Genomic DNA, 20,344 nt, shown 5'->3' with positions numbered 1-20,344 from the left:
GCTGTGGGTGAAAAATGTTCGAAGGCCACATTTCATCACCTCAGAAAGATGATTTGTGAGGTCTGTATAATACAGCAAGCTCAAACTCTGATGCAAAATATAAAATGATGATTTCTCGTGTGCATTGTTTGTTTGAGCTTCATGACCAGTAACAACATATCTGTACGACATGGGAACATACATTTAGGAATGCATTGCATTTTTTGCTTTTGATATTAGCTGCTGTTATTTGCTAACCTTGATAAATGAGTTTTGCGTGCATGTTCACCCGGTCAAACCCGCTGTTGTTGTTGTTGTTCTTGCGTAGGGTTGTCTACATGAGCTGAAGAAGCACTTTTCAGACAGTCAAAGAGTGAAGCGATTAGCAGGGATGCGGCTGGAGGCACTGGAAAGGTATGATACACCACAGCACCCTCTTAACACCACGGCCTTGGATTAGCTGCAAGGGAGGGGGGTTCTGGGATACGTGGCAGGATACCCGGGAAGGGAGGCTGTTTATTTTGTAAGCCACCTTCGGTTCTGCTAAGTAGGAAAGCGGGAGAGATCGGTTCAATCATTGATATTCCTGCGGCGGCTCTTTCGTCTGAGCGAGGAATTCCGATGACAAAAGCGGTCTTTCCCATAATTTTTCTAGGGGTCCCTCCATCCACCTCTTTGTCTCCGTGGAAGAGAAAACAAGCCAGGTCCGACCTAAAAACACAGGCGGTCATAGTCTTGCAAACCTACGGTCTCTGTTTTCTCTCCTGGAGAATTCCACTCTCCCTATGCGTTTGAGCGAACAATTAAGCCAGCGGTAAATTGATGTTAATGTATAGAATTTCAAAAGGCTTTCAGGTCTGCTCGGTCTGGTCACCATATCTTCGACTTGTTTATCACTTACGCCAGGAGTCGTTTCGTAATTGTAAGTGATTGCCCCTGCACGGTCAAATTTGAAGTATTAAATAAACTGCAAATTTGGGTCTAATTGCCATCAGACGCTCAACCTCGCCGCTCCCACAAAGCTCAATCCTACGTAAACAGAGTAAGTCGAAGCGGCTGGTGCCATGTGAGATGTGCCAGAGAGTGATTGAGCTCTAATGTGGATGTGAGAGAAGGAGCGGCGTTGGAACTCGATGATAATGGGAACCAGAGCTGCTTCTGTTGTCGTTCGAGGGCTGAAACAAGTTTTGATCACGCGGCCGTAGCTTCGCAGGTTGTCGCTAATAAAAAATCGAGCTCGATTTCATCCCGCCACGCTCATTCAACTTGACAAGTGAAGTGCCTGTGGCATCGTTACTCAGAATACACTTTGAGTTAAGCGTGGTAATTCACAACTTCTTTCCAAACAGCCGGCGCACTCCAAGGCTCAGTTCAGGTTGAAGGGCGATGCTCTGATGTGCATGCAGAATATTTATTTATTTTTTTGCATCTGTAACTCATATACGTCTCTGTTCGGAAGGCCTTTTAAGAACAGGGCTCTCAGAAACGGTGCCTGATTTGTGGTAGAAGTGCGGCTGATTTGTTTAGAGGTAAATTAAAGTGCAGGCAATCATGTTTGTGGATTACTCACTTCGTGGAGCTAGTAAACCACTCGTAATACTGGCCATTTGAGCAGGGACGGTAATTGCTGTTTATTTCTGCCGCTTAGATACGCAGAGAAAACGTATTTTCGGACACAATAGAAACAAAGCGCTCTGTATACAGAAAGTTACCGTGAACTTTATTTGATACCCCTACCACCTAATTTTACATGACTGACGTTCCTGGTGATTTCCCCATAATGTGATCTCTCTTTCCCGGTCAAGGTACGAGGACGCCAATAAGCTGTACGACTCGATACTGCAGGATGACCAGACCAATACGGTAAGCAAAAAAATCCTGGGATTGTGGTTAAAACTTGTTTTGCTGCGTAAAATCTACCTAGGTTTTTTTTTAAAGTTGTCTGCGGTAGATGCAACTCTCTCTCTCCCCTTCAGTGATTTCAGCCCTGTCCCGAACTCACACGCAGACACAATACAGAGTGTGTGATGTTAAATAAAGAGCAGTGATTTGTGCACTCAAGTAGCATTAAACATGCTGGAGGCTACCTCAGCAAGAATTGAATAACTCAGATGCAAAAGTCCCATAAACAAAAATTAGAATGCTTTCGGTAAGTTTATATGAAGAGTTTGGTTTCAAAACTTGATAAATGCCATTTCAAAAAATTAAGTTGCCGCCAAAATCAGTATTGTATCAGGTCAGTATTAAAAAGTCAGTTTTTAATTTTACGCAAAATCCGATATCTGCCGTGTTATTCTGTCATCTTTTCTCCCTTTTTTCCAAACCGTGACAAACGGCAGTCCTCCTTCTCTGCAGAAGGAAATAAATCCGCTCAACCAATCACAGCGCACCATTCCACACATTGTAAACAATGTCGGCGCTTTGAATACACAGAGAATCCTAATTTCTCTCATTTACTTTGTACTTCGTGATCAACAAACAAACAAAAACGAAATAGTAATTTTGATGGCATTGATAAACCTGTGGTGGTTTTCTGTGGCGGGGAAGAAATGTAAGCCATCAAATTCGAATAACTCACGTGAGTGGCACTCAGGCAAAGGAAAAATGCGCTGTTGCTTGTTCTCACTTATGAAAAACTTTCCATTATTTTACTCAAAGTCAATGAAAATCGAGCAGGACCAAAACAATTTACAGCTGATCGCTGTCAACACAGTTCAACGACAATGTCTCAAGGATGATTTTTTTTAATCAGTGTATACCACTAGTCAACTAAATGAATATAACATGGCAAAGATAAATGCACATTTATATATCGATTCAATAAATTTATACCATTTTGAAGAAAAAAAACTTGTCATGGATTTATTGCATTTTGCGAAAAAAAGAATCAGTTTTTATAATAAATCTCTGAAAATCAAATTATGGATTTGAATTTTGAATGTTATTATAACCTAAAGATGCTATGTAAAAGTTTGTAACAGAAAATAGTAGTTTTCACTTTCTTGGGATAGAAAACGAATTTTTACCGAAATTAGTCAAAATGGAACCAAACTCTTCATATGTTCATCGAATATTTACACTTCAAATACGCTGAATGCCGGCCTCAGGCAATTCAGAAATCTATTAAGATTCTGATAATAAAATGCTCATTTACGAAAAACATGTCCGACGCACTTAGAGGATTTTGCATCTGAGCTAGTCAATTTCTGCATTGTCTTTTAAAAACGAGGATTAATAGCTTTTCCTAATCCCGAATTTTCATTCGTTTTATTAAACATTTTATCTTTTGATAACTATAAGTTTGGTTCAGTTGTAACTTATTTATTATTTAAACATCACTTAGGTTCAGTTTTAAAAGCCCAAATGTACAGTTTACTATTGATTTCTCAAGTCTTGGCACAACACACTCAATCTGTTTTATTTTCACAAAATATGTATTGAGTTTCAGTCAAGTGGTTTATAGTGTTCAAGTATGCTCTGTATTTATTCCCATCCATTTTTACCTAAAACCACATTGGACCTGGCCTGTTTTCTTACATGTGTCCATGCAATATAATGTTTTAACATTTTTAAGGTGTTTTAAGGCCTTGCCCTGATAACACACAACAAATTTTTGTGCCGTCTTTACACACAGATTTTATATGTGTAGCTATTTGAAACATTTTCTCTGAACTGGCAGGGTTCTAAGTTACGTCTCCGCTTCAGTTCTTTCCACACCTTGTTGTCTGCTTATTGCAAACACATAGAGGTTTTGTTGCATCATACGCAAAATTTTGTTGTCCACCAAATCCAGTCTATATTTTCCTGTTTTCTCCAGCGCTAGCTGAGGGTCACTGGAGAAAAGGCATTGATGTTTGTCAGATAAAGCATTATTTGTCATGTTATCGATATCAAGCATGTTAATTGACTGGGTTATTGTTACCATTCACAACCTGTCGATGTTGCATGTTCTCCCGTTGTCAGCGTGGGTTTACTCCGGATCCTCTGGTTTCCTCCCACAAGCCAAAAACATGCAGGTTAGGTGAATTGGGAATGCCAAATGGCCCCCCAACCCAGTGTGATTGTGGATTAAAGTGTAATTTATAGTCGTGCTTAAGGTCTACGCTGTAGGTTATGCATAGGCTGTGTGTAGCCTGACCCGCAAATCGCCAAAATTGTAACAACGTGTCCATTCTTCGTGGATCGCAAGCGCTGTGATTGGTCCTCTAGAACCCCTCCCGTCAGATAAAAAAATAATTTTGGTTTGCGACGTAAGGACAAAGATAGGCCAGGGAGTGATTTATCTAAAACTGCAACAAAAGTCACTGTCTATTTACTTGCTGGTGTTCTCAAAACATACACAACAAGCTGCTTCTTCTTCATTTGTGGGTTTACGACCAAGCTGCTCCTTTGGCTGTTGCACTGCTACTGTGGTTACACGTGTGGATACTGGCTACTAGCGTTCTGCATGTGTTATTGCACGTTGACGGCGCCACAAAAATATATATTAAAACGGACGTAAAGGCGCTGTTGGACTTACAAACTACTATATTGCCCTTTACTGGTGTTTGAATTAACTAGTTCCCACTATGAATATAGCCATAGATGCTGGAATGGCATTAAGAATAAACAAGCAAAAATTCACAACCTGTCCCCTGTATTTGTTTTATCATTATCACTGATATTTATTTAAAGGGGTAGTTCACCCAAAAATAAAACTTCTGTCATCTTTTACTCACCCTTATGTTCTAAATCTTGAGTTTCTTGATTCTGTTGAACACAAGAAGATATAATGGTGGTAAGCATGCAGTTGACGTTACCCACTGACTATGGTGTAATACTCAAGTGTGTGCTTACCGTCATTTATTAAAATATCTTCTGTCTGTTACAGTTGGACCGAACAGTCCAATCCGTCTTTCTCCATCTGAAAGCAAAAGGTCTGCTCTGTTTGTTTTTTGTGCTTTTAGCAGAGGCACTCTGCCTATTCCCATGATCAGGGTTTAAATTGCAAGCATATTTAACGGCGTGTAAATGGGCAGTTGAGAAGAATGCCATGAAAATGATATCATCAAACCAGTGTGGTTACATTAGTCTTTGCAATCTAGTAATCATATCGCTTTGCCCCTCTGTTAACATCTAAAAGATATGAGACTTATTTTTCCCATTGTTCCCGGTGTTTTGTAAAAATAAAAGTTGTTGCAAAACAATTGTGGCAGTAGTGTGATTTCGTAAACTTTTGCATTTTGTAGAAAAAATATGATATGGTGTTACTGAACACCTGCGGGGAGAATTTTTTTTTTTTAAAACAGCGTTTACATGCAGTTATTATAAAAATTTGAACCACAAGCCTTTTGTTTGTATAAAAGTAGGTCTTGGGTCAAAGTTATATTTGTTAACAATTAGTCAACTACATTAGTTAACATGAACTAATAATTCTACAGCATTCCAAAATTTACCAATGCATATTTTTTACAAGTATCATTAAATATATAATAAAATGGGCAATGAACAACTGTATTTGTATTAACTTATGTTAATTTAGTAAAAACACATTTCAAAACAAATGTTCATTATTAGTTCATGCTAGCTAAGGCATTAACTTGTTTTAACAAATGAAACCTCATTGTGAAGTTTTGCGATATATATTTATACTTTGACATGGAAATAAAACCTTGATTCCATGTCCGAATGACATTTTTCTCTCCACAGTTCTGTTTGAGAATGTCATTTAACCAAATTTTTAAATGTGCACTGTCATCATCAATGTAATGAAATGATCTTTTTACACACAGTTAAGCAGGAAAATCACTGGAAAATAGTGTCCAACCACGTCTCATTACCTCACCAGTCTCTTTCAGAAACCGACTGCAACCGTCATCTCCTAAAAGAAAATGTGCATTTGTGAATGATCACTTAGACAGCCGTCATTTTTTGCACCGAAAGGTCTGGGACATGAAGTGAAATGGGCTGACGGTACACATGCATTCTTAAACCTTCGCTTCATTGCAGGAACTGTGAAATGTCATGCTGTGGGATTGTGTGACTGTGGTCGTTCAGGAGCTGATCTGGTTTGAACTTGATTTTGGTGGTTCTTTGTGCATTGTGAAAAATCCCACTAAAACCTCCTGATGATATCACACCTATAAAAGACCAAAACAGACCATCAGCGTAGGCATCAAGGGGATGTTTTTTGCTGCAAAAAGCATGAAATTCCCACTATCTTCACGCCCAGTGCTTGTTGAGAATGGTACGATGCACACCTCTTGTGGAAACGTTGTGGGCAGGCACCATGTGAACCACCCTACCCTGACACAATTAGGTTCAGCCCAGATTTCTTCGATGGCCCCAAATAGGATTTGCCTGTTTCCTGATCTCTAAATGCAAGCTACCTCCCCATCAAATCCAGCTCTTTTGGAAACAAGGGAGGGAATGGAATAAAATGAAGCCCTTGTGCAGTGTCGACCACACCATTTTTCCCACAATCCATCCCTCTTTGGCTGGAAAGCAGGCGGGGTGGCAGAGGTTGTGGTGTAGGAGGGATGACATCATTTGGGTCACCTGTCTGTAAATGTTTGGTTGAGGCAAGGCTTATCTAAAGTCTGGTTTTTAACATGATCACTGGAATGGGACAAGGGCACGATCCAAGAAAATGGCGGAAAATTGGCGATGAGGACTTGAGAGGCATCTCAGCGTGCCGAGCTGAGATTGGAAACTCAACTGTTGTAATTATAGGCTATTGAATAGATGTGGTACCCATTAACCAAAATTGTTGAATCAACAAAAATTGCACACGGTTTTTCTGCCATGGTGGTGTCCAAAAAATGTTAGAACTCCTAGACCTTCCATACCCATTATGGTTCAATACCTACAGCAATGATTTGGAGAAACGATTCCTGCCAAATATCTAGCGATCTATTTGTCGATATGCCTGTCTATCCATCTTACTTTAGTTTGGTCATAACATCATTTGTTACATTTTTGACATTTTTGCTTCAACCACACCAGCAGCTCTCCTTAGTTTATTTATTTATTTACTTATTAAGTGGAAGTGGTCTTCTCGGGCTCACTTAGCACAGTCCCCATTTTCTAAAAACTTAAAGCTAACACACAGTTTATTTTAACTCTGATTGACACAGCAGGGTTACTTGATTTGTTGAATTTCAGCACTTTCACCCTGACCATAATTTAACAAGATAAACATGGTTTTGCTTGTGAAAGCAATTGAGGTCAATGAGAATTCTCCTGAGGTTGACCCTTAGTATTGCACGCAATTACTATGCATGATAAAATCGAGTTTTAAAGGTCAAACACAGCTGGAAATTTAATCGAAACTGAAACAAAATGTGTGCCCAATTACATTTTGTTCATATTTGTATGATGTTTGTAATTAAATCTGGTTTCCCAACATTTTTTTTCTCAGTACTATTTCGAAAACATAACCACTTTCATTCAAAAAAACTGTATGGCCTAAACTGCGATTTAAATCATTTTTGTCACTGTTGTAAATCATTTATGGGTTGTACCAATCTTTTTTTCATTTCTGTTAGGATTAATGGTAACCTTTTTACATACAATAAAAGTAAATAGACTCTGTCACAAACATTCAGTGTACCATCTCCTTTCATTGGCCCTGTCTTTGGATCAAACTTTGACCGATTGATTCAACGTTTACTTTTATTATTATTTACAAAAACAAAAAATATCAAAAATGTTTAAATTTTCCTGTTATTCACCAAAGCTATATAAGCATATAGGTTAGAAACAATGTGATGTTTAGTAGATGCTGACAGAAGTTTCTACATGAACGATTCGTTTAAAACCAGTAGCAGGTAATTCTTTCATTTGAGGGTGAATTTGAAGTCGGGTCATTTCGGTATACCACAGCTTGAGAGTCAACTCCTCTTCACCCTGTGGGAACGATGGTTGTCTTTGCAATCCCTAGAGGTGGGTTCTTAACGGCCGTCTGACCGCTTGTGAAAGTGAAGCCATGGGTTGATAGAGACAGCCAGGTCCTTCAGCGTGAGAGCCACTCGAAAATGCTTTAGTAATAAGAGTCTTGAGAAGCGTGAAAACGAGATCTCCTGGATCACACAGAGAGGGAGAGAAAGAAACCAAGAGGAGTGGTTTGGAAAAGCTTGCTGTTTAATAAAGTTTCGTAAGACCCTGTATGTGTCTATCAGTCCCAAGTGCTCTAAGAGGAAACAAAAGACATTTACAGGGCCGATGTGGTTTTCCACCTTGTTCAGTGCTAAATACAAAGAAGTCGTCAAAGTGAAATGAGTTTTTTGGCAGCAAGTGAACACTAACAATAAAATTTGATAGCATAAACTACTTTAACTTGTTGTTTGATTCTGCAAAAATAGCGCAATAGTCTAAAAAGCTTGAGATTGTAGCTATAACGTTATTTTACCTGTCATCTATAGTGCAGTAATGTGAAACCGCATCTCCCACTGATCCACTAAGTATTATCAGACTTGCGTATAGTAGAGGTTTGGCAGCTCATCAGCTCCTTTGCTTGTGTGTGTCGGCTTGAAGCAGCCAGTGAAGCAGGTTCGTTTGGCTGCCTGGTTGATGGATAAGTGGATTTGGAGTGGCGGTAGTATCATAACAGTTCCAGATTTATGGCCTTTCAGACGTGACTCATGCCCGGCTCGATGGGCTTTGGTCTGTGCTGTGGTAGCAGGGAAGACCCACTCTATCAAGTGCCAGTCCATAAATAATATCTGGGCAGAGATACTCTCTTCTAATGGTAAAGATTTTGCATCTTAGTCTCCTTTAACCAGCAAAGAAAAAATGGGGGGAAAGAAACGCTCCTGGAAAAGTCGTCGAAAGCGGCGTAATACTTTCTGATTCAGATTGATGAGATTCTAATCCGCCTGAAGGTCACTTCTGCGTTGGAACAAGGCGGACGTTATTTTGTGGCTGATGCAAGCTGGGCTTCGTAAGTTTATGTGAATGTACACAACCCACGGCTGTTTGGCAACGCTCCGTTTCCCCACTTAAATGTGTCAAGTCTTCACCAATCTTCTCCCGTTCAAGTGAGCTGCATCCTCGCCCGTTTGAAAAAAGCTGATGCTTTGCCCACCAGAATCCGCAAGCTTTCTAATCTGATAAAGACATTACTCTTCTGTATCTGCTGGTATATTACTTATGACTTAGATGTAGTGGTGTCAGTAATAATATGCTTTCAGGAAAAATGTATTGGATGGTCTGATGGTGCAAGGTTGTTTATTACAACACAACTTTGGGGGGAGGAAGGCCAAACTGCAGCACTGTCTGTCGCTTTGAATTAAACTCTTGATCAAAGTATCGTGATGTTAAGGCTGTGTAATGCTGAGGTTTTATGCTAGGATACGGGTTACACCTGTATGCTTGTGTTATCATGGGTAGTTTAAATGAAAGTTGAAATATTTGTAACATTCCATCAAATGGCGCTTTTCCGTTGCATAGTACCCCATGGTTTAGTTTGGATTGGGTCAGCTTACTTTTGGGAGCTTTTCCACTGGGTGCAGTACGTAGTAGCTGATAAAAGTACCACATTGGTTGGGGTTCCAAGCGACCCAGAGCTGATACCAAAATGTGATGTGAAAACACTGTAGATCAACGTTTGGTCTGAGAGAATCGTCACCAGCATCATTGCTATAATGTTAAATATTAGCTTTACCCTCATGCTAGCTTGCGCTGTCTCAAGCAAACATGTTGTCATCTCTGCTCTGCTATAAATTCCCTAACTCCCTTTTAGCGATGAAAAACATCCACAGGTTGAAAATCATGAACACCATACCATTTTTTTCCCCAGACTTTCAGTTTGTGGTGGCACATTCGCAAAGCGCACCACCGGTGTTCGTACAGAAACTGTCATGTGAGATAGAGGTTTTGATAAACGCGATGTGTAAACATCTATTTGTTATGGTCAATTGTAATTTTGTGGCGGACTGAGAAATAACGTTAAATGAATGTATGGGGATGTATTCCAACAACTCTCTCACGCCTATAATCACTTCTACTCCAAAATGTTACTACACTCGATGGAAAAGCTTACCAAGCCAAAGTAAGGTGAGCTGACCCGACCTGACCCAAACCAAACCGTGGGGTACTATGCAATGGAAAAGCGCCAAAAGTGTCTTGCATGTAACACAAAACAATGTTTGTCTAACTACAATTATTCTGAATATAGTAAGTTTTAGTCCTTCCGTTCCAGCTATCTTAGGGATCAGAACAACAGAACTCCAGGGGGATGTAGAGATTCCTTAAGCTCACACAATGTTCATTTTTAGATTCCTCTTTTACTATTAGCTCTTCTGTTCCTAACAAACACTTGAAACTCTAAAGCTGTAATCCTTTGTTGATGTCAACCTACAGGCAGCAAGAAAGCGCAAGATCTCCATCCTGCGAGCACAGGGCAAAAGCAGCGAAGCCATTCGTGAGCTCAACGAATATCTGGAACAGTGAGTGTTTTACAAAAGGATTTAGACCCCCCCTTCTCATCCTCTTCCCCTCAACTTTTTAATTAAAAGTGGTTTTGCATTGAGTTGGCCCCCAAGCCTTTCCCTAACCCTCCTTTTGTCCGGAATGGCCTTTCTGATGAGCTAACTACCACTGTTCTCTCTTGCAGGTTTGTGGGAGACCAGGAAGCTTGGCATGAGCTGTCCGAACTCTACATCAACGAGCATGAGTAATGATTTCTCCCCTTAGTTATTTCTTCACTCTTTGTTATACCTCCTATAACTCAAGACGTGGTAGGGTCATGCTCTTTTGGGAATTCCAGAGAATGGTTGATAGTTTGATTAATGCTAGTGTTTATTTGAATTCCATAAATTAATTTCCCTTATAAAAGTAGATTGACTTGTCCTATGGGACTGTTTTCCCATAGGACAAGCGTGTGTTGGTTTTGTATTATATAAAACCCATAATTGGTGATGATATTGCATCTTATTATCAGTAAATTATTAATCACCAGTGGGTGTCAGCAAAATGTCCAGAGGTTGCCTGCACGGTCGGAATTTGATGTTTACGAGGGGTTACGAGGTCACATTCACCACAAACTTGCAGGTCATTCTCAGGACCTTCCGTTGAAACCTGACGGTTACTGCCGAGCTGTGGGACACTTTAGAGAAAAAGACAGTGAAATGCCAGTCTCAGCCAGGGGCCATAATAGGATTTGTTCATTGAGCCCCCTCTTCAATTCCCTGGATAAGACTGCGCTCCCCTGCTGATATCTCTTTTGCCAGGGGTTACTTTCTGCCAGGCGTCAGGATTGTAGGAAACTTACTTTGTGTATGTCTCCTCTCCTCCATCCCTCTTTAATTGTTTGGACTTATTGTCTGCAAGGTGGGCTTCGGGGAGTTAGCGTGTATTGGTTGTCCCGGTCGGAGGGCGCTGGCTGTAGGAATGCGGGCGCTCTGTGAGAGCGTCGCTTATTAGATGCCTCAAGGTTTTGTCTAACGGGCTTTATTGCTGTAGCAGACAGAGCAAATCCAGGGGTGAGAGGATTATCTGCCTGCTTAGCACAACTTTTCTAATATCACACCATTCTTTGACAACCCCCTATCTATAGGCGGGTCAATGTCACACTCTCCTTTCTTTCTTCCTCCTTCTTTATTTTAAGTCACAGACTCACTTTTTCCCTTTCCCTCCTCTTCCGGCAAGGCCCGCATTATCATGTATCCTTGTCCACACCGTGTAAGAGACTCAGAACAGGGAAAAAGAAAAATTCCCAAGAGAATAATCTGCCATCCGTTCTCCCAACCAGTCAAAACAAGATGAAGGGAAACAAATGCCACCCAAACAGCTGATTACCAAACAGTGATTGTCTTAAAATATATTTTTGTCTTCAAGAAGGTGTACATGGAGGTGTGGATTTGGGGATTTAGGGAGGGAGCCTTTTATCATCAGACACTCCAACTTATACTCATTCTGTTAGCATACTCAATTATAGTTTGCCTGAATGCATACAGCCATCAAATGATGGAAGACTTGTACAACTGGCTATTGTGTTGAATCAGGTGTCATGTAATACTCAGGTAATGTGTGTTTAAGTTCGTGTTAGCAGTCATGTGAGTTGATGCCCGCCTTGCTTTCCCTATTTCTGTCTCCATCTGTCCATCTCTCTCTCACTCTTTGCTTTGCTCTGCCGCAGTTTACGCCACGGCATGCGCACATCTGAAAGTCTTTATGTAGAGGAAATGGTAATTGCAAACAGCCTTCAACCTTCTTGAGTGGCCTGATCTTTCTGGCTCGCTCTCTCAACCTCTCTCACTGTCTGTGTTCCTCTCTCGCTCTTTTTCTCCAAAGTCCCTTGAACGTTTTCTAAACGGCTAGATATGCTCATCATCTCGTGCGAGTCTGTAATGCCAACGCTCTTTTTCCACCAAAAAAAGTCTTGTTTACGTCACCGCGCTTTTTCCACCAGTTCTTTAGCCGTATGATTGCTCGAGATTAGCATCCACAACTAGATTGGAAAAGCTCCAGCTCTGTTTTACGATTTGATGCATTGTGATAAATCGGTTTGTGTGCGTGAGCACGTACGATGCCGGTCTTGATGCATGGACCTCGCACGAAATGAAACGGAAAGCTTACCAACAGTAGCCGAAAAGATTTGAAGTGTGGTTTTCGGTGCTAGAGGTAGTACGAGCCTTTCAACTCGCTCTGCAGCCCTTTGGACACATTTGGCTCATTTTTGTGTCTTGCGGCTTTGTCCTAATGCCCCTGCAGTTCTTCAAAATTTTTTTGGTGTTCTGGTTGGGGCAGCTGGGAAGGCCTATACTGTATTCCCATAAAGTCAAGAGTGTCCGAGACATGGATCTGTAGATTCGGTTGAGATCAACAGCTCAGCAGTCTACATAGTAGTGATCTCATCTGAGAAGTGTTCTTGAGAATGACCTCAGGAGAGCCTCGAAAGGACAGATTGGCAGACAGCGTCTAGAAATTCAGCGACGATCTCATGGCTTTTGCTCCTCATTCATCTTCTAGGTTCTGGAAAAGAGGACTAGGGCAGAATTGCCACCTCTGTTGCAAAGCTTCATTCATCATTTGACCATATGTGCATTCATACACAGATTTCCATTAACTCTCATAAAAGCTGATGAAAGGGAAACCTCAGACTGTCCCGTCTATGACTGTCAGCGAGACCGAGCTTTGCTTTGCATAATCAGCCACAAAGCTACTGGGAAATGTTTCACATTATGTGATTTAATTTTTCTCTCTCTTTAACCCACAGTTATGCAAAAGCAGCATTTTGTCTTGAAGAGCTGATGATGACAAACCCACACAATCACCTGTATTGCGAACAGTACGCTGAGGTACATTAGCTGTCTTTTTCCATGCCTGTTGGCCTCCTGGTGTTCTTTTTGTCAACCACGTGTTATGCGATATATTTGTCAAGTCAATTTTTCCTTACTTATTGCATCTACATAAAGTTGTATGATCGTAAAGGTAAATGCGCTTATATTAGTCATGTCATGTTTATTTTTAGGATTGTGTGAGTAATGTTTTATTTCTGTGTACTACCTGATACTGGAGAAAATGTTTGTTTCACTGTGTACTGTACCAACAGTACAAGTACTGTGTAGTGAAATGAGAGTAAATCTTTAGCCTTGATCTTATGTCAGCGTTCTTGGTGCCTGTAACAAAGCATCACATTTCTGTTTCTTTTCCTATCTCTCGCAGGTAAAGTACACTCAGGGAGGGCTGGAAAACCTCGAGCTGGCCAGGAAGTATTTTGCACAGGCACTGAAGCTGAACAACAGAAACATGAGGGCCTTGTTCGGCCTCTACATGGTGAGATCCGTGCAGCACAACCTTAAAAACAAGCACCTTTTCTTATTCGCCTGTGAACACGGGGGTCGTAGTTGGTTAGCGTGGGGCCACTTGCATTCAGTGTTTCCATTCTCTGTGTTGGAGTTGTAATTTTGCTGTAATGTAACCCGTCGGCCCTTTTGTGGGGCAGTTCAGTGTTTATGCCCAAGATAAACAAACCTTTGACAACAAAAAGAATGGAAGAAAAATGGCCACTGCTCTTTCACACGTGGCTCTGCTGCAGAGGTTGCGGCAATATCTGCACTGAATACGCCTTTCATCTGTATTTATTTAAACAGGAAGTTGTCCATTAACACCAATGCATCATTTGTAAGTGACTCTTGACATATGAATACAAACAGCCAGCCAGGAGCAGAAGGCTGACAGAGCGTGCAGGGAGCCACACACAGGCGCACTGTTCAAACATTCGCTAGCGCACTCACGCTCGGGCTTCGGTAGTTTAAACACAGAGCAGCGACGGTCATCAGCTGTCTTTGATGTGTGATTTGCATGTGTGTCAAGGCTGCCAATGGCAGGAGCAGGCACGGAAGTTAGTCAACACAACAAAACTAAGAGAGATCTCCCTCTGCAGCGAGATGCTGCGTGTTAACTACCTCTCCACAGGTGTGAGGCAAATAGGTCCCCATTTGCCAAAAACACAACACACACAAAAATGGTGCTAAATAGCAATAAAAGTGTGATTCACTGGCTTGTAATCATAGGGGGACCACTTGAAGTGCTATATAGCACGTATTGGCGCTTTTCCATTGCATAGTACCCCATGGTTGAGTTTGGGAACTTACAGCAAAGCACAGATGACAACAGGTTTACTCGAGCGCAAGCTAGCATGAAGGTAAAGCTAATCTTTTACATTATAGCGATGACACTGGTAGTGACAATTCTCTCAGACCAATCAGTGATCTACAGTGTTTTCACGTAACGTTTTGGTATTGGCTCGGGATCGCTTATAACCCTGACTGAGGTGGTACTAAAAAAATTATCGAGTACTATTTAATGCACCCAGTGGAAAAGCTCCCAAAAGTAAGCTGACCCGCCACCAAACCGTGGGGTACTAACGGAAAAGCACCATATGTAGAGCCATAAGTGGTGCTATAGCTATAGTTGTTCTATACAGGTGCTATGCACTTAAAGTTGTTCCCCTAGTGCTATTTAGCACCATTTTTTTTTAGAGGAAACCATTGTGAGTATTTGCTCTTGTTTAAAACTAAGTAAGCTGTCTCCATAGGCAGCATTTTACAGCATTGTGGACACGCCCCTTACGGGAAAGCCGGAAGGCTGTTCTTAAAAGGTAGGCAACTTAATTATGCTGCCTTTTAAGAGACCTTGTTTCACCAAAATCTAAGTTAGCATCAAATGTATCCTTCATGGAAAACAGATAATTAATTCAATACTAAGTATTACCTACGGAAGAGGATGAGGGCCAAGAAAATCAGATTTTAAGCAATTATTTCAATCTGGAAACATGACAACTTTTTTATTATGTATATTTATTACTTAAAAATATATATAACTAGTTTAATCTTGCATAATGATGACTTGATTATTTAATTTTTTTTTTTACTTTGTAACTATGTTTGTACAGTACTGTGCAAAAGTCTTAGGCCACCACCACTTGATGTTTTAGACGTTTTAATGTCCGTCCATATTTCTTTTTCAATCTATTTTATTATAATAAAACCAGAAAATAAAGGAAATATGTACAAAAAATTTAACATTTAATTTTCAGGACTATATGTCCTCTTTAGGCATTGTTGGTGTTTAGTGTGACCTCTCTTGGCACTAAACACATCTTGAGCATTTTAAGAAAAATGAAGTAAAAAGACTAATTTCTTTAAAATGAGAAATTATGATTTATTTGATTTAGGTTTAAGAGATCCTGCAGTTTCCTGCTATTGCTCAAGTTGAAGGGGAGTTTACCCTACAAACTTGACACATCAGTTTACATTTTATACAGTTTTATACACATTTCCTGTATTTTCTGGATGTATTTTATTAAAGAGACTGAGAAACAATTATATATGATCACTATAACTGCAAAAACAACAAATCTAATTGTGGCATGGTGGCCTAAGACTTTTGCACAGTGCTGTATGTGTATGTATGTATGCATATTTATGGTTTCCATAGTATATCTGTACAGTATATATTTAGAGTTTCCAGGTCAGTTGTGAGTTTCCGCTTGGCTTTGCGTGAGTGCTGATGTTTGTATAAGGCGTACGAATCATGCTTTTGTAGAACCAAATCAATTACTTGTAAGCTTCCCATTGCAGTTAGGATGCGTTCATGGAAGGCAGATGTCTATCTAGACAGCGAGGCAAATTTCTAGGTTTTGTACTGCTGACCAATAATCATTCCAGACAGGATCTATTTACTGCATCTCGTAATGTTATAAAGCCTGACAAAAATTCGCTTCCCTCCCCAAAAAATGAAATCCACCAGTATCCAAAAATCTTAAGGGTGTTTGCTGCCAAAAACTGAGATGAGGTTGATTGGTGTGCAGTTAAAGTTTCAGCACATCCACTAGGAAAGGCTTTCATGTTCTAGCCGGCCGTGTCCCGCGAGCTCTGCCGAGCTGCTCTAACAGCAATAACGAGGGAAATACGGAGGATTTGTGGTTGTGATAGGGAGCGGCTGGAGAGCCGCACCACGCCGTTCACACGCCGCCTCCCAGACACTCCCAGCTCCTGTCAACACTGGATATCTCTAATGCGAGAGACATCAGTCTATGATAAGTGACACAGGGCTCTGGCTTTTATTCGTTTGCGACACAGCCAGGCCTGAAACCCTCACTTTTTCCACCCTTTAAAAAATACCCTCCATTGCCGTCAGGGTTTAGCCACCCTTCCATTATGTGGGATTTAAGTGAGAGCATGGGCATTTATCTGAATGATGCTGTATTGACGCTTTCCAGGAATAACGATACAGCCTTTGTAACAGAAACAGTTTGGTTATAGATTGCAGGCTCTCGCTGTGATTTAGAACCTGTGATTGTATTCACATTAATCTATTTTGTTTTTTGTTTCTCTCTCGCAGTCAGCGAGCCACATTGCTGCCAGCCCAAAAGTTAGCGCGAAGGTCAAGAAGGACAACGTTAAGTACGCCGCATGGGCCACCTCTCAGATCAGCAGAGCCTATCAGGTGAGAGAACTTAATGAGATGCTGATAATGTGCTTTGGTTGGGTGCCCGGATTCTCTCTTTTTCTTTGATTCAGTCTTATCCACAGACACACGAGCACATCTCCAGACGGTGAGAGTATGCCATGCCTTCATGCTGTTTCTGCACTGGATGCGCGTGCCTGGGCAAAGCGCAGCTAATGTGTTGACATAAGCCCACAGGGCCTGGCATTGTGTTACGCAGCTGTTTTCTATGTCTGCATGCTAAAGCACCACTATCCATATGAAGCGTAACAGCTGGTGCCAAACACTGGCTTTAGGAAGGGGAAAATATGCAGTGTGCACACCACGGATGCACAGAGATGGAATAATGATTGCAAAAGAGAGGAAAAATTAAAGTGGCGCAAATGGTATCACTAAAATGGTTTATGCTGTTGCCATGATACACTATAAATATTATATATTTATTAGAAACCTGACCAGCCGTCAGGATGATATACATCGCTTATTCAAGCATTGAAAATTAAATGTGTAATAAAGAGGCCCTTACTCGGTGAAAGAGGCGGTCAAAGGACACACGTGTACGCATACTCTTGAAATGTTGCGGTTGGAGGACTTGTGTCACACTCAAATGCAGCCCCTTGATATGATGGTGATGGTTAGCATCTCATGGCAGGGATCCGTAACAAGATCATTATCACTTTATACTTTTTATTTGAAACCATTGGCAACACTTTCAAACAGCAAGGCAGATTTGTTGAAAAATAGCAGATGTTATCAGTACAACACTTGCCGTTAATGCTTATGGAAACTATTAAATGAGTATGGTTACCATTTAGGCCTTTGGCAGACGATTTAATCCATTTATATTTATTGTCGCTGTCTGATGAAAACCACGTATGTCCATTTTGCCGATTTGAGGTTTTAAGACGGATAAAATGTCCAGGTTCATTTCCATATACAGTATGCTTCACATATCTAAATGGCCAATGAAAAGTTGTGAAATCATGTCATCTTATTTTCACGTATATCCATTTGGGTCAAAGCTGTCAATCACGCCGCGTATCTCCCGCCCTGTGGAAGCATCTCGCCGGTCTCGTGAAGTTTCATCGAAGCTCAGCACTGGATAGCCAAATAAACATAGCCTGGTGATACAATAACTTCAACTCAAATTAACGTTTTTTTTTATAAATCCATTATCCTGCCCGATTAAAACGTAAACGCTGCAAATAACACCAGAAGTAATTATTAATTTACGTACACACATTCTCAAAATTAATCTTGTGTGACTGATACACTGTAAAGCGGGTGAATTAAGATCATGATTTTGAATGCAAATCAATGACGCCCTCTGACGGTTTGGCATACCAAGATGGCCGCTCGAACTCTGCGCTGGCTTCACCTCACGCTGTTACGTTATGTGTTCTATGCGCAATCCAGTTATTTATATAGATCAGTGGTTCGAACCCATAACCTTTTGCACCGCTAATGCAATGCACTACCACTAAAGCCCGATTTATAGTCGTGCGTAGGTTCTAGGCTATCCGTAGCCTGTGCGACGTGTGCGTAGCTCTGGTAGCCTGACGTGCACCTCGCAAAAATTTTAACAGCGCGTCAGATCTACGGCTACGCGGACCGCAAGCGCTGTGATTGGTCCACCAGAACCCCTCCCGTCAGGTAAAAAAACCTGGTCATAGGTATTTCCGTTTGTGATGGTGAAAACAAAGATGAGCAAAGTTGAGGAGTGATTTAACTCAAACTGCATTAAAAGTCGTTGTTTATTTACTTCCATCATTGCTGGTCTTCTCAAATTATACACAACAAGTTGCTGTTTCTTCTTCGTTTGTGGATTAACTTGCTAAGCTGCTTCTCATTTGACGTTCGCGCTGCTACTGTGGTTACACGTGTGGTTACTGCCTACCAGCGGTCTGCGCATGTGTTTGCAAAAGTATAAATGAAAACCGACGCGGAACCTACGCCGTTGCGGCTACACCGTAGGACCTACGCACGACTATAACGAGCCCTTATACCATACAGGAGCTATATCCAAAGCGACTTACAAAAAACAGTAAAACCGAAACAATGAAGCCATGTCATGTAAGCATACTTTAAATGGTTACTATTCGAATTTATTAAACTTCTGGTCTCTAATCCTCTTATTTAAACTTGGCCAGTTTTCTGTAGGCTTTTACAGACCATGAAGTAATAGAAATTTATATTCATTTCAATCCTAATCTATTTTATCTGTCTGGATGGTTTATCGTTCTAGATCCCTTTATAACCTGTTCTGAACTTTATTCCTTCACAGACTGTAGTCACAAGAATGTCATTGGTTACAGGTAAAAGTAAATATAATGTTATGCCCTAACTTGATGTCAAACACCATCATCAACATTGTAAGGTGTTGAGACATGGCAGTGACAGTGGTTGCTTAGTATCTATTTTTGTTGCATTGCATTGGTTAGCTCCTCTTATCGTGATATGTGATTAGTCCAAATTCATGCCCTGTTTATGATAAGCATGAATAATTGATCGCCACTTTGTTAATGGCCAAAATAAAAAAGGAATATCTGCTGTCTACACCTAAGATGTATTATGCATGATGCATCAATATTTTTGACGTCGTCTTGGTCCAAGTCTTTGATGTTGGTTTTAAAAAGAACACGTAAAAAGCTTTACCTGAAATGCCACATGATGAAACGGCTCTGAATTAACCTAAGGCTGTCCAGAGCAAGCCATTCATTCCTTGTTTTGTTCATAGTGTACTGTACCTGAAAGCACCTTGGTTATATTTTGTTGTGCGGCAGGTTGGGAGGTCAGCCTGTTATACTTGTCGCTTTGAAGAACTTCTAAAGTCTTTCAAAGAGAAGTTGAGTCACTCTCTAGCAGTTCACAGTTGATTGATGAGGTCTTTTAGAGGTCAACGACCAGGTAGGAGCACTGTCAGCATACCTTCATTTTTAGGTGGAGTCAATGAACAAAACACTTCATGAGGTCACGTGCTGGCCATGATGAAGTTCTCTGACAAGGACCGAAAAGCTAAAATTGAATTTGATGCCATATTCTCTATTCCCCTCTGTTCTTCCTAACACTCGTCATCTTTTGACTTTCAGCGTAAACGCATTAAGTTCATCCTCCTGTCTCAATGTTGAACTAATAATTCACAACTGATATTCCTCAGCGTCGAGGTCTGCGTCATTCTACGTTTTTTAATAGTCATATCGAAGGATGACTCACCTCATTGATGGATCAGGATGCAACACAGGGCATCTAATGCGTAATGCTCAGAAATCCACGCAGTCTGCTCGGTTTGTTATGCATGGAGCGGTGAATGTTTGTCCGGCGCACCATTTATTTACGTTCTTAACTTTAGTACTCTTCTAAAAATCAACTGTGATGGAATCCATCATTTTTAGGAGAAACCACACAGTTCACTTGCACAATAATGTGGGGA

At 40.8% G+C, this 20,344-nt stretch overlaps 1 protein-coding gene across 1 annotated transcript in view; it reads left to right on the top strand.

Annotated features, from left to right (window-relative positions):
* The window catches only part of emc2 (ER membrane protein complex subunit 2), a 34,085-nt gene that overhangs the window by 10,721 nt on the left and 3,020 nt on the right, over positions 1-20,344 (top strand). Inside the window, exons 4-10 of the mRNA XM_065298536.2 lie at positions 308-393; positions 1,785-1,842; positions 10,321-10,406; positions 10,574-10,633; positions 13,178-13,259; positions 13,627-13,737; positions 16,810-16,914. Coding sequence (XP_065154608.1) covers positions 308-393; positions 1,785-1,842; positions 10,321-10,406; positions 10,574-10,633; positions 13,178-13,259; positions 13,627-13,737; positions 16,810-16,914 — 588 coding nt within the window. The remainder of the gene's footprint in view (positions 1-307; positions 394-1,784; positions 1,843-10,320; positions 10,407-10,573; positions 10,634-13,177; positions 13,260-13,626; positions 13,738-16,809; positions 16,915-20,344) is intronic.

The sequence above is a fragment of the Paramisgurnus dabryanus genome, chromosome 13 (genome assembly GCF_030506205.2).
Source record: "Paramisgurnus dabryanus chromosome 13, PD_genome_1.1, whole genome shotgun sequence".
Lineage (NCBI taxonomy): Eukaryota > Metazoa > Chordata > Actinopteri > Cypriniformes > Cobitidae > Paramisgurnus > Paramisgurnus dabryanus.
This window is presented reverse-complemented; position numbering and strand designations above follow the sequence as displayed.